The following is a 12,956-nucleotide window of genomic DNA, read 5'->3' on the forward strand; positions in this document are numbered from 1 at the left end:
TTGTCACTGGTTCTTTGACCTTTTTTGCTACTATGGAACAAAGAAAATACTGGAAGGAAAAATCATTGCTTGAAATATCAAGCTATGAAAACCTAAAAATACATTGTAAGCACTATCTGCAATTTAACATTCTAATTTAACATTGCACAAGCATTACTGTTCTGGCGCAACATTGGCAACAGATTATAACCCAAGGTCATCATGTCAAGAGATGGATCATGTTATATTTTTGTTGCACTGTTGCATCAACTGAAACCCACAATTGTTAACCAGACTGCTTTAAATTCATTGTTAAGTAATGTCCCACATTTGCTTGGGTGGCTTTACAATTTCTTGGTATAAAGGTAATATTAAGAAAATGGCAGATGTTGTGTTGTAATCATCAATAAAGTCTACAGTATTATGTCAGTTACAGTTTATGAGATCTTAAAACAAAATGTGTAACTTGTTAATCCGGTTTGTAATTGGAAGCACTAAGAATGCTAAGTAGAGCAGTGGAAGGTTAAAAAAGAATATCAATATTTTCCTAGGTATTTCCTGCTTCTGATGATCATTTTCTAATATATTATTTCTAAATAAAATTTGCATCCAACTTGCCTTTTCTGCTTGTCTCAGTGCCTTGAAAAATCTGCTCTAATGTTCTTTACTTCTACACTGTTATATAAGCAGCCCTGAAATGGAAGCACTTGCTCCTGGCTTATTAATGTACCCCGGCTTCAGAAAACCTGCAAGCAATTCTCATTCTGGTCTGATGTCCCATACCAAGATTTGCATCTTCATTGCTGATCTAGTTTTTAATAACTGTAGAAAATTCTCTTGGCAGGGAATGCATACTTGAAAGAAAGAATTGTCTTATAAATAATGGCAACATTTCTTGTAAATCAGGTTATTGGAATGAGATCTCAGCAAAGGATCAAAAGGATAAACAAAGGTCTAGCACCAGAATAGTCACATTTTCATGGCGGTATCTACCTGAACCAAAAATAGTAGCATGTTTTGCAAAAAATAGGTGCATGGCTTTCTTCATCCTGTTGAAACTGATTATAAAAGGCAAAGTAGGCAAAAATAGGCAATCTTATGAATTCTTAGAAATATTAAAATAAATAAGGGAGCAAATGCTAATACATTACAATTAAGATAACTTGCTTTCACAGCTTTGTTTAGTCTATAGTTGAAAAGGAGAATAGTGGCCATACTTTAGTAGTTTTCTACGAGACAATTTTGGATTTCTCAATGCTGCTTCTCCATGGTTAAAAATGGTTCCCTTAAAACAATAATGCTACACCAAGTACAAACCCAATAGCTGTTTTAAAATAAAATGAAAAAGAATTATCTATTTCAACCCATTTTTTATTATTCAGATTTTTTTCTGTGATCTATAGTTAAGGCTAAGCCTTGGGTTTGATAGAATTTAAAAAATGTGCGTAATTAATGGGAGTAAACATTTAGACATACTGAAAGGAGGAGATAGAAAATGGAAACACAAAACCTGAAACTTATACATGTAAACCCAACATGGATTAACACTAGAATTATATCGAATTATGCCATTACTAATTTAAAAAACCACAAGCTTCCTGCTTGTAATAAATGAATTTCATAATAGTTCAGTATTACTCACTTGAATTCCATTGTTTAAAAACAAGTAACAGTCTAGGTTGTACAATAAGATATTCAGCATTGCCACCCTCTGGAATAATATCCCACAAGACTGAATTACGTAGGACAAGATGCTAAAGAATTTTTTTGCAAATGGTTGCAGTTATTGAGACTATTATTTTTGGTCAGAAATTAATTGGCAGATTATGTCAATTAATATATACATTAAGGCTGGCATAATTCTTTCCCTATTAGTTTTTAAAAGAATCTTCTGCAATGATGGTTTACAAGACACACGGCCATACACTGAAAGAGTAGAGTTAATCTCATATTTCTTAGAATTACATAATTTTTAATGACTGCATAAAACAGTCTAGAAACATTTCATAGAAAAATGATCTTGCAGTATTCTTGCCAGCACCATTGTCTGATATCCTGGCATTCTAACGTTTTTAGAATATACTGGAAGATTCTTCTTTGAAAAGCCCCAACAGCTGAGCATCTCTGTAATTCAGAAAGCTCATTAGGGTAAGGGAATGGATACTGCATGGAAGAAATTCTCTTTGAGGGCCATCTTTCTCTTTCAAAGTTGTGCTCTTCTCTGCGCCTGCAAAGAGACTCCTTTGGCTGCAAAGAGACCTTGCAAGCAACCACTGCCGTATTTGCAAGACCTGATGGAGAAAGGTCCACACAGTATGCACATATAGCCTACCAGATAGAAAGAGCTACATTTCTCCCACATTTTATTGTGCCGCCTAGGAATTACAGTGATTTAAATCTAAAACACCTGTAGAAATACACCTATCATAGGGAATAAAATAACTACTACTGTGCAAAAATATTTCTAACATTTTGCACATCTCAATCTATAACTCATCTATTCAGAACAATGGAATTTCTTTTTAAAATGTTTGCCTATACCTGTGATGGCGAACCTATGGCATGTGTGCCACAGGTGGCACATGGAGCCATTTGTTAGGGTATGCGAGGCATTGCCCTGTCAGCTCCAGCGCATATGCACACACTGGCCAGCTCACTTTGGCCTTCTTTTTCAGCCATTTTTTGTCGGGAATGAACTTTCGGTTTGCCCATAGAGCCGTTTTTCGTACTTGGGAAGCTTCAGGGAAGCCTCCTGAAGGCTCAGGAGGGCCTCCGTGAGGCTGAGGGAGGCTGTTTTCGGCCTCACCAGGCTCCTAGAAAGCCTCTGGAGCCTGGGGAGGGCAAAAAATGGGTCCATCGCATGCCAAAAGCATGCATGACCTAACCTAACCCACACACAACCCCCTTTTGGCACACGATGGGAAAAAGGTTAGCCATCACTGGCCTATACCATTTTAAAAAAAGGGACACAGTGGCTCAGTGGCTAAGACGCTGAGCTTGTCGATCAGAAAGATCAGCAGTTCAGCAGTTCGAATCCCTAGCGCTGCATAATAGAGTGAGCTCCCATCAATTGTCCCAGCTTCTGCCAACCTAGCAGTTTGAAAGCATGTAAAAATGCAAGTAGAAAAATAGGGACTACCTTGGTGGGAGGGTAACAATGCTCTGTGCGCCTTCGGCCATATGGCCATGGAGACATCTTTGGACAGCGCTGGTTCTTCGGCTCTGAACTGGAGATGAGCACTCCCCCCCCACAGAGTCGAGAATGACTAGCACATATGTGCAAGGGGAACCTTTACCTTTACCTTATACCATTTAAAACCAGAATATGTTGTAAAGGTAAACTAATTTGAATTCCCCTAACCAAAACCATAAAAAACGATCATTAAAATATATATTTATTACATAACTTAATACTTAGTAAGTAATGAGCTTCTTTGGTAACATAGCTGAATGTATCTGATCCATTTAACAAATTAATGTTTACCTTTGCTTTATTTCAATTTTTCTTCCCACTGATTATCTATCTTCAAAAGTCTCTTCTAAAAATTATGAAACTGGATAGATGATTGAGAGAATTTTTATATATTAAATAACTAATGTAGCTTCTTCTATCCAGCCATCTTCCCTCCCGTTATTCCTATTTGAATTTGATTCCTAATAAAGCAATAGCACTTATATACCGCTTTACAGCCATCTCCAAGTGGTTTACAGAGTCAGCATATTTCCCTCAACAGTCTAGACCTTCATTTTACCCACGTTGGAAGGATGGCAGGCTGAGTCAACATTGAGCCTGGTGAGATACGAACTGCCAAATTGCAGTCAGACCACAATCAGAAGTAGCCTGGAGTACTGCATTCTAACCACTGCACCACCATTAATGTGACACATTAGATCAATTTTACCTTTTTTCCCTGTTGCAATTCTAATCTAGATTAACATTCTCTTTATCTTCACATTAACACATAACTTTTCACGATATAAATAAAATAAATGTCACTTCAATCTTCTTTTGCTTCACTCTACTTTATAAATCACATGTAAATCTCCTTTCAAAGATTTTTTTTGAGCAAACAAGTCTATTCACACATTTACCTTTGGAATTTCAATTAGAATGTTTTTCTCTTTTCCTTCTTTCATTTCTGGTGAAAAACATCTATATCTGGTGATCTCCAGATGTTTTAGTCAACATCACCATAAATTGTTCCCCTTGGTTGGGATTAATGAGAACTGAAGTCTTAAATATCTGTCCCTGCTTCTAGGCAAGTATTTTGGATACAGCAATCTTTTCTTATTACCACTACTATTTGTGGTAATAGTAGCCTTGAATTTACTTACAAGTATTAGGGAATTTGGTGACATTGTTCTGAATTATGGGTATAGATATCTCATGACTGTTTATATCTTCCCAAAAGAAAAAATATATTAGGATTTCTGTAGTTTAGGTAATCCTTAAGGGATTGGAAAAGTATGAAAGACTATGAGGGCACCAAAAAATACCCACTGAATCCTATTGGTCTAATTTCTCTGTTAATTACCGTTGTCCTTTTACAATGAGAGGATTATTTTGAAAAAGTGCAGCATGAATATATTCTAATTGTATCATCCAAATAAATATGTTATAGAACAGGAGTTCCCAACCCTTGGGCCATGGACCGGTTGGGAACTGGACCGTATAAGCCAGGGAGCATGTGAAGCGTCATTGTACACACACAGGATCTAGGTTGCATGTACAATACCATCCCCCGCTACTGCCGCCACCTGTCCATGGAGTCAGAAAGGTCACCTGTTTCTTAGCCAAGGGAACAAGAATTGTCCAAAGACCATGGTTGTGTGGTCAGCATGACTATGCACCAGGGTGCATGGAATGTTGTTACCTTCTCACCAAAGTGATACCTATTTATGTACTCTCATTTGCATGCTTTCAAATTGCTAGGTGGGCAGGAACTGGGATAAGTAATGGGAGCTCACTCCATTATATGGCAGTCAGGTCTCGAACCTGGGCTGTCAACTTTCCCAGCTGACAAGCTCAGTGGTTAGCGATTGCTTCCCTTCCTATGCTATATACTATAGAACAGTAGAGTAGTTTAAAAAAAGACAATGATATTTTTCTAACATAGAGGCACTTTCTGAGTTCACTGTCACTGAATTCAGGAGCATTTTCTTACTTTTTGTATTGTCAAGAAAAAAATCTTGCTCTAAACCCAAAGGTGTTCTTTCCAAAGGCAACTAGACTTTCTTGGTTTTTTCCTTGAAAATGTTTCATAAGCTTCTCGTATAAGAAGCTTCTTCAGTTCAGTTCTTTCCTCCTTCCTTAGTGAGAACCTATATAAAGCACTTATTTTGCAAGTTCATATTTGTTAGAGACTGCAATATGGAATGTTGGGGCTGCAAGAATTTGTTGAGGGTGGCTATCTGGTATGTGTGTATGCTTAAGTGTTAATTATTAATTTCCTCCAAAATCACTTTCCATAGGCCATTCTGCCAATTGGATCTTTTTGTGTAATGAAATTGGGAAATAGGAAAGAGAGGCACCTGAAGGAGCTATAGTAGGAAAACACCTAGTGGTGAAATTCAATTTTTTTTACTACCGGCTCTATGGGTGTGGCTTGGTGGGTGTGGCAGGGGAAGGATACTTCAAAATCTCCATTTCCACCCCATTCTGGCGCCAACCAGAGGTGGTATTTGCTGGTTCTCCAAACTACTCAAAATTTCCGCTATCAGTTCCCCAGAACCTGTTAGAACCTTCTGAATGTCACTCCTGAAAACACCCATTGCTATGTGACTATAAATGTCCTTTGTGTCAGAATACTATCCAACTCCGATTTCACATGTTGTCCTTATGTCATACTAGCTTTATACAAGAGTAGGATAAATATATATTTTTCTGCATTTAACATTTGATAATCATGATTTGGAGCATGAAAATTATGTGGAGAATACTTTTGACAGAGCAACAGTGGCAAAATTCCACAAAGTTTAATAATTTCCACAACTCTCCAAAGTTTTGTGTTCCTTATCTTATTTGCTGGTTTCTCAATTTGTTCCTTTTCTAGTGAAATTAATACAAAGTTGCCCCAAAATGTGAAAATGTGGGCACTTCAAAAATAAAACAAAGCATGGCAATTCCTTGACAATTCAGACTGGTTCGAGACTATTCTACAAAACCTTAAATCATGATTTCTATTTTTCCTTGATAGTTCTGTGCCTTTAAATAAGAATGCCAGTTAGTGCTTATTGGAGTTGTGGTTAAGTGTGATAGTAATTGGTTTATTTAAACAGTAGGAACAGGTACCATTCATTGAAGTCACTCACACTTACTCAGCAGCTGGCCATGGCTTTCAGTCATTCCTATCCCTAGGCCATATTTGACCAAGAGGCGAGAAGCACTGTATTCTGTTACCAATCCCCTTTGGGAACCATTCCCTGTGAAGTAAAATATGAAAAGCATTCTAAAGCTCTCGCTAACTCAGGAAGGGAACATGCCTTCCCAGGTCCATAGCAATATATAGGGGGCCATAGTTACTCTTTAAAAGTAAACTTTGAAGTGACACATTATACAAATCCCCAATGTCGTCTTAAATAAATATTGGGGATGGTTATTTTGAAAAGAGCATTTAATAATTGTAAGTTTAATATTCTTCTTTAGGAAAAACCTGGAGAGAGATTACTATAAAAGACACCTTTATATAGAAGCAATCTTTGATTCAAACAATTATATTCAACAAGTTAAAACAAAATTTATTTTTCAGACTTCTTTTGTGGGCAAATCATGCCATGTTATGAATGCTATGAATGGAGTCGTGTCAGAATTGTAATTCTCAATAACTTGGTCAGTCAATGGGCAGTGGGGGATGGGAGCCAGGATAAAAAAAATCAAGACAGTGGTCATAACCCTTTTGTATATTTCTTCATATCACACACAAGAAAGGAGTGGAGCTTTGGTTATAAGATCATGACTGCTGTTTTCACTTTTTTGGGTTTAGTCACACTTTCAGGCCTCAAGGCATTCATTAATCTACTTCAGAAAGCATAGATTTCAATAAAAAGCAATTCATGCTAACACATTACACCTTTTTTAAATAAATAAATAAGATCAGACCCGTGTGTCTGCATTAAAATTTCCATATGCATATTCACAGAATCTCACCCTATTAGTTTCAATTCCTAATCCAATTTTGACAGATATGATAAGAGCCATTCACCATACTCAAAGCTGAGGAATTCTCTAGGGAAGAGCTTGAGAAGACGAACAGAAATATGAAATTATAGAATAATAAAAAATACATAGAAGCAGAATAACCACCCTTGGGAGCATAAGCCCCTGAAACAGAATGACATTATAGGTCAGCAAAACTGGGAAAATATTCTGATTAATTCCTTGGTCCAGCATTTGGCAGAAAGACACAAGACTATAATGTTACTCCAAGAGCCAAGTTGCTAGTGGTAATATAGTTAAGGGCCAATTTATTCAGATTCAAGAATATGAATTCAGTGAAGTTATTGATCTACTTTAATGCAGTATTCTGACTTATTTTAGGGAAGGAAGTAAATAAGGAAGAAAGGAAAGCTACTATTTTAAAATTGTAGATGAATATTTGAGAAATGAAAGAAAAAGAAAAACAAAGAAGAAAGGAACAATTTTAATGTTAGAGAAAAATACAGCAAGTTGCAATTGGAAAATGAACAGAAAGATCTCAAGAGGATTAAAATATTGGTACCTTATAATCTTAGTTTGTGTTGAAAAGAATCCTCTGTATACATTTCTGTGCAGAATATGTTGAGTCATTAAAAAAAATAAGCAATCACCCTTGACTTCCAATATTGGCTAATTCAGATAAAATAATTTATCTAAAACCAACTAGCACTTGGAACACCAGACATAGGTCCTGTGGTAATTAAGATACTTGATCAATATATTTAAGGCCAAGGTGCTAGTCTAGCAGTTTGTTTATGCAATATAGATAAAAATATGTATTGTCAAGGAATGCTTGATCTGCATATATAAAATCTTGAATCTCTTCAAAACACATAAGGCACATTTCACAACTTTTTCCTTTTTAAATTTCATCTTCAACATGCCCAAATCTTCAACCTCACAAAGACAAAAAACGCCATCTATACTATAGAGGAAATGCTGTTCTCACTTGTCTTGTGTCCATAATTTCACAGTCTCCAGCAATCTGTTCATATAACATATTCTATGGCTGTTAAGTCCTCGGACTTACGTTTGACAGCTCTGCAATGCAATTTGCATTGTTAATTGCAACTTAACAATGGCTTCTCTTATATTTTTCTTTTTAACCATGATGTCATGCCACAATGGTGGAAATAGAAACCAGGAAACTATACTTTGGTTTATGTTTCTGTGTGTCAGGGCATACATTGTCTATAAAGACATTTTATTGGTAAAGGTGAGTAGGTGCATGTATATGATTCACAACCATTTATATTTTAGTAATATTGAATCAGAAGTTTCTGAAATTAATTTCATATCATTCTTTTAATGTTTGGACAAATTACTATCTCTCTTTCTTGGGTTGCCCTAGCCAAGTGATTATTGTGAACAGAGTAACAGGCAGAGCACAAGTTCATTTCATTTTCAAAGAAATCCAAGAAGTCAAGAATTTTCAGTAAATGACTGATAGCAGAGCTCCTTGGCATCTCCAATTAACAGGACAAAGTAGCAGTGTTGACAAAGATCTCAACCTGAGCTTCAGAGTCAAAATAGACAACACTAATCTTGATGGGTAGTGTGCAGGTCCCAAAGCAGACCTCAATACATTTTGCCCGTAAGTAGTAAGGGCTTTTACATAAAATGTTATTATTCAACTGTTTCACCATCGTTGCGACTAATCTTAAACTAAGAATATAATTTCTGTAGTTTTAAATTAATTCATACTATTTAGGTACAATTCTATAGACAATATTCTGAGGGTAAATTCCTCAGCCAATAGTAGGAATTACCTTGTAAAAGACATAGGACTATGCTATTGGTTTGTTGTACTAGTTTAAGTAATTATTAGCAGATAGATTCAGGGAAAGAAGGAGAAAAGTCCATCAATTAGTTACTTTTTGTGAAAATAGGTTAAACTCATCTGAGTGCATTGATTTGTAAATATCCACTGACGGATCAAAACATTATTGGACATAAAAATATTGTCCGTTTGTATCCACAGACTGAAATAAGTAGGTATAATCTTAGCAGAAGATGGCATGGTAACAGTGACTTGATCCTCCTGGTCCACCACATGTTAATTAAAAGCAGAGTGAAAATATAGTGAAAATATAGTGAAAAGAAATACAAGTGAAAGAAGCAAGATTAGAAAGTCCCAAGTGAAAACAAGAATGTGCCTAAGAGATCAGCAATGAGGTCAGGAGTCAAGCTATATCATATTTCAATCAGATTTTAGGCACATCACTACTCTGGTTGCAAAACTGATAGGTCCTTTCAGATTTTAGTCTCTCTGCTTTCACAACAATATATTGCACCATTTCCAAAGCTGTAGAAGCCAGCTTATCTTCTTGCTTCTTCAAGAGTTCTAATTGTTTTGTTTCCTAATGATACGTAATATGACAGTCAAAGGACTATGCTAATATTGAAGAGATCAACATTATTTAAACAGGGAAACAGCCTAAGCTTCCTTCCCTAATGTCTTTCTTTTTCCAGAACTTGCTATAATCTTCCTTAAAAGATACTTATAGTTGCAAGCAGTGGGAGATCAGAGGTAATTCATGACAGTGTGTCATATTTAAGCTACCCTGAAGGCCCCATTCTGTTAAAGTATTACAACTTAACAAAATAAAAGCAACCTATCTGTGCTTAACATACACAAATTATCCTCTTATGGGGATAGGAATTATATGAAACACAGCCTTATTATCTGAGTGTCTACATCAGGTTTAATGTTTGCATAGAAATATTCTCAAAATCATGTACTTCTGCTGGCCTGTTTATAATCTTAGTTAAGAATCAAGGAATTGCCGCTTTGATTTTACAATTTTGCACATTTAACTTTTGATTGTGGGAACATAAAAAGAAAGTTATACAGTCCCACTATCATAGATGCAGTACAAAAAGTTAACAGTAGGACTCACCCCATTATAATGAGGAGGCTTAACAGAATTTTCTAAGGATTCAGTTGCAGAATTGGGTCAAATCTGTGTTGTATACAAGCTGTATTCATGAGTGATAACATTACCATTTTCCAGAAATAATTGGGTGGCTATACCCAGGTTGTTAGATTAGCATATTTTCCTTCCCTAACAGTAAAACTTTGTGAAAACTTTGTTCTAATTGATAAAATGCAGGAACAGAATCCACTGAGTATGCATATGTGTATCAAAGCACTAATGCCTAACATGCTACTCACTTAATACTAGTACATGACTGTTATAGAATATCCTATGTGCCTGCTTAGATAATAGTAATAAAAGTATTGTATACATAAATGCATACAATTTTTGCAAATTAATATTCATTTTAATTCATGTAAAATAATTAATGTATGCACAGTTACCTGAAGTAATTATCACTGACTTTATTACATCATGGTAAATGAGCATACATTTTCAGGCGTAAGCTTTTTTTGGACCCTGATTTTATGTGATATATTTGAAAATTATTAAGTGAGCTGAGGATCATTTTGGGTGTCAGGTTATGATTATAAAGAATTAATGGCAATTGAACAGTGAGTTGTATCTATGTTTTACTCTTCAATGGTTGTTGGTTTCCACACCTGTGCAGTGACACCAACTTTCTTGGCTGAGAATTTTGGCTTGGGAACAGAAAATACAGGAGATGCTGCTGGTTCTTGCTTCAAAAATGTAGGGCAGCCCATTGATGTATAGGACTCAATTACAGGACTAGAAGCATTCGATGGGAAGAATGGTTGTGAGCTGTAGGCTGGTACAGAATACACTGAAGAAGCTTGAACATTAGAGGGAGAACCAGCATTGAGTATTCTTGATGGTACAGCTTGTTTCAAGGCAGACACTGAATCAATCTTTGAAGGGTGTTTGGGAAGGAGATTTTCCTTTGTATCAGACGGAGGTTGAAAAGTAAATAAAGATGCATTAAGCTGGTATGGCTGATGCTTCATCACTTCTAAGGAACTTAATTGTTTCTTAGATTTTTTCTTAGTAGTTTTGGTAGCTCCAGGATGCTGTGACTGAGATTTGGTAGCAGCAAGAGGATAAGATGGAGAATGGATGGGATTATAAGCCACAGGGGGTGGTGCTCGAACATTTGATGAATATTTCCAAGATGCTGGTAATGATGGAGTTGGGGATGAAGCCTGGGGCCGATTGGCTTGCACGGTTTCTGAGTCTACTACATACTTTTCCATCCGTGATTGCCTTTTAGCAAAGAGCTGAGCCCCCTTACCACTCAGTGCTGGGGGCATCTCAAAAGCTGGCCCCATTCCACCAGCAAGAACAGCATTTCCTAATGGAGTGATGGGTGTTGTTTTGGGAGTATAACTTTGGTGGGGTGATGAAACTTGAGCACCCTTAAAGGAAGGCTCCAGATGAAAAGTACTAGGAGGCTGTGGAGGTTGTGGAGGCTGTGGAGGGGGATAAGCTGGTTGTGCTATTTTGATGGCTGCAGGGCTTGCTACTTCTGGAGACTTTGGTACTGGAAAGATGGGAGCTTGAGTAACAGCCACAACTGGGGGTGACCAGACTGGTGAAATAGGTGTTGTGGCAGTCGGAGAAACCTTTACTGAGGGTTTGGGAGCAACTGGGGGTGGGATCTTTTGTTTGGCAGCCTGGATATGCATGAAATTGCAGGCCTCTGCTCCCAAACTGAGGTAGTCTTCTTCAGGACCTGATTCAAAGCCACCGGTGGCAGATTTTTTGCCTTCTGTATTCTGCACGAGGGACAAAAGAGCAGGATTTGGACTCATTTTGGGGGCTTCTTTAAATGTAAACATAGGCTTTGCAGTGCTTCTTCTCTTGGCCTCCTGTAATATTCCAGTTCTTATTGCAGGCACAGCAATCCGTTCATCCCTGGAGGCAATCTGTTCTGTTGATTCTGTTGGAGACCACAATGTTGACTGACTCATGCTTGTGGCCACTGGAGTCAAAACAGTTCTATATAATGCTTCAGGTGGTGGGCTAACTGAAGTGTAAGGAGGTGGGGCAGGTAGCTCAGAGGGAAGAGTAACCATGCTTCTTGGGGGTGAAAATGGAACTGCCGCTTTGTTCTGAACACCAGGGAAAGGCTTGGCTGTTCTGTTTGAACTAGGTGAGCTAACAGCTTCTGCAGGTGGATGCATCATATTTATCTCTGGGACCACCCTGATGCCATTTTGCTGGACTATTGTCCTAGGACTATGGTTCATTTCTATGTAGCTTTTGCTTATGTGGCTTTTCTGCATTCTGGCAGATTCTTCTTGTTTTGCTTGATAAAAGGAAGAATTCATATTTTGGATGGTCTCTGTTGAAGTGGCCTCTCGGTGTGCCTCAATTCTATGCATACTCTGCATCTTCGTTGCTTCTTGTTCAGCAGTGACCTGGTCTACCCTTTGACGTCTTTTGGCAAACATGAGTGCCCCTTTGCCCTTGGTCTCTGGAAGCAGCTGTGACATCTCGTCCCCACGTTCGGTTTTTTTTTCAATCTCAAGTAGTCCAGTATCCCAATCAAATGTCACAATCCGTTCTTCTTTATCCAGGTCAGAGAAGAAATCTTCATCAATTTCTGACTCACTTGTGCCAAATAGAGTTACTTCAAAAGTGTTCTCCTTCTCACCTTCTTCACCCTCGTCTTCTTCACCTTCGTCTTCGTAACGTTCTAGTTCCCCAGTGCCGTAGCTAACTAAAGTATATTTTCTGGCCCTTTGGCGACGCTTCTTAAACATCAACACTCCTTTGGAATTGGGATTTGGAGCTGCTGTCAGTAAGAGAGCAATACTTTTACATTTAGACTTTGCTTCCTTCACCTGCTTCTCTGATAGGCTCTCACTCCTTCTCAGCCCTGT

The 12,956-nt window shown here is 37.4% G+C and overlaps 1 protein-coding gene across 1 annotated transcript in view; it reads right to left on the reverse strand.

Annotated features, from left to right (window-relative positions):
• SYNPO2 (synaptopodin 2) overlaps nucleotides 1-12,956 on the reverse strand; it is a 105,016-nt gene that overhangs the window by 6,229 nt on the left and 85,831 nt on the right. Inside the window, exon 4 of the mRNA XM_014065920.2 lies at nucleotides 10,716-12,952. Within this exon, the coding sequence (XP_013921395.2) occupies nucleotides 10,716-12,952 (2,237 nt within the window). The remainder of the gene's footprint in view (nucleotides 1-10,715; nucleotides 12,953-12,956) is intronic.

The sequence above is a fragment of the Thamnophis sirtalis genome, unplaced genomic scaffold (genome assembly GCF_051295495.1).
Source record: "Thamnophis sirtalis isolate CommonGarterSnake01/CBP01778 unplaced genomic scaffold, rThaSir2_p1.2 scaffold_10, whole genome shotgun sequence".
In the NCBI taxonomy this organism is placed as follows: Eukaryota; Metazoa; Chordata; class Lepidosauria; order Squamata; family Natricidae; genus Thamnophis; species Thamnophis sirtalis.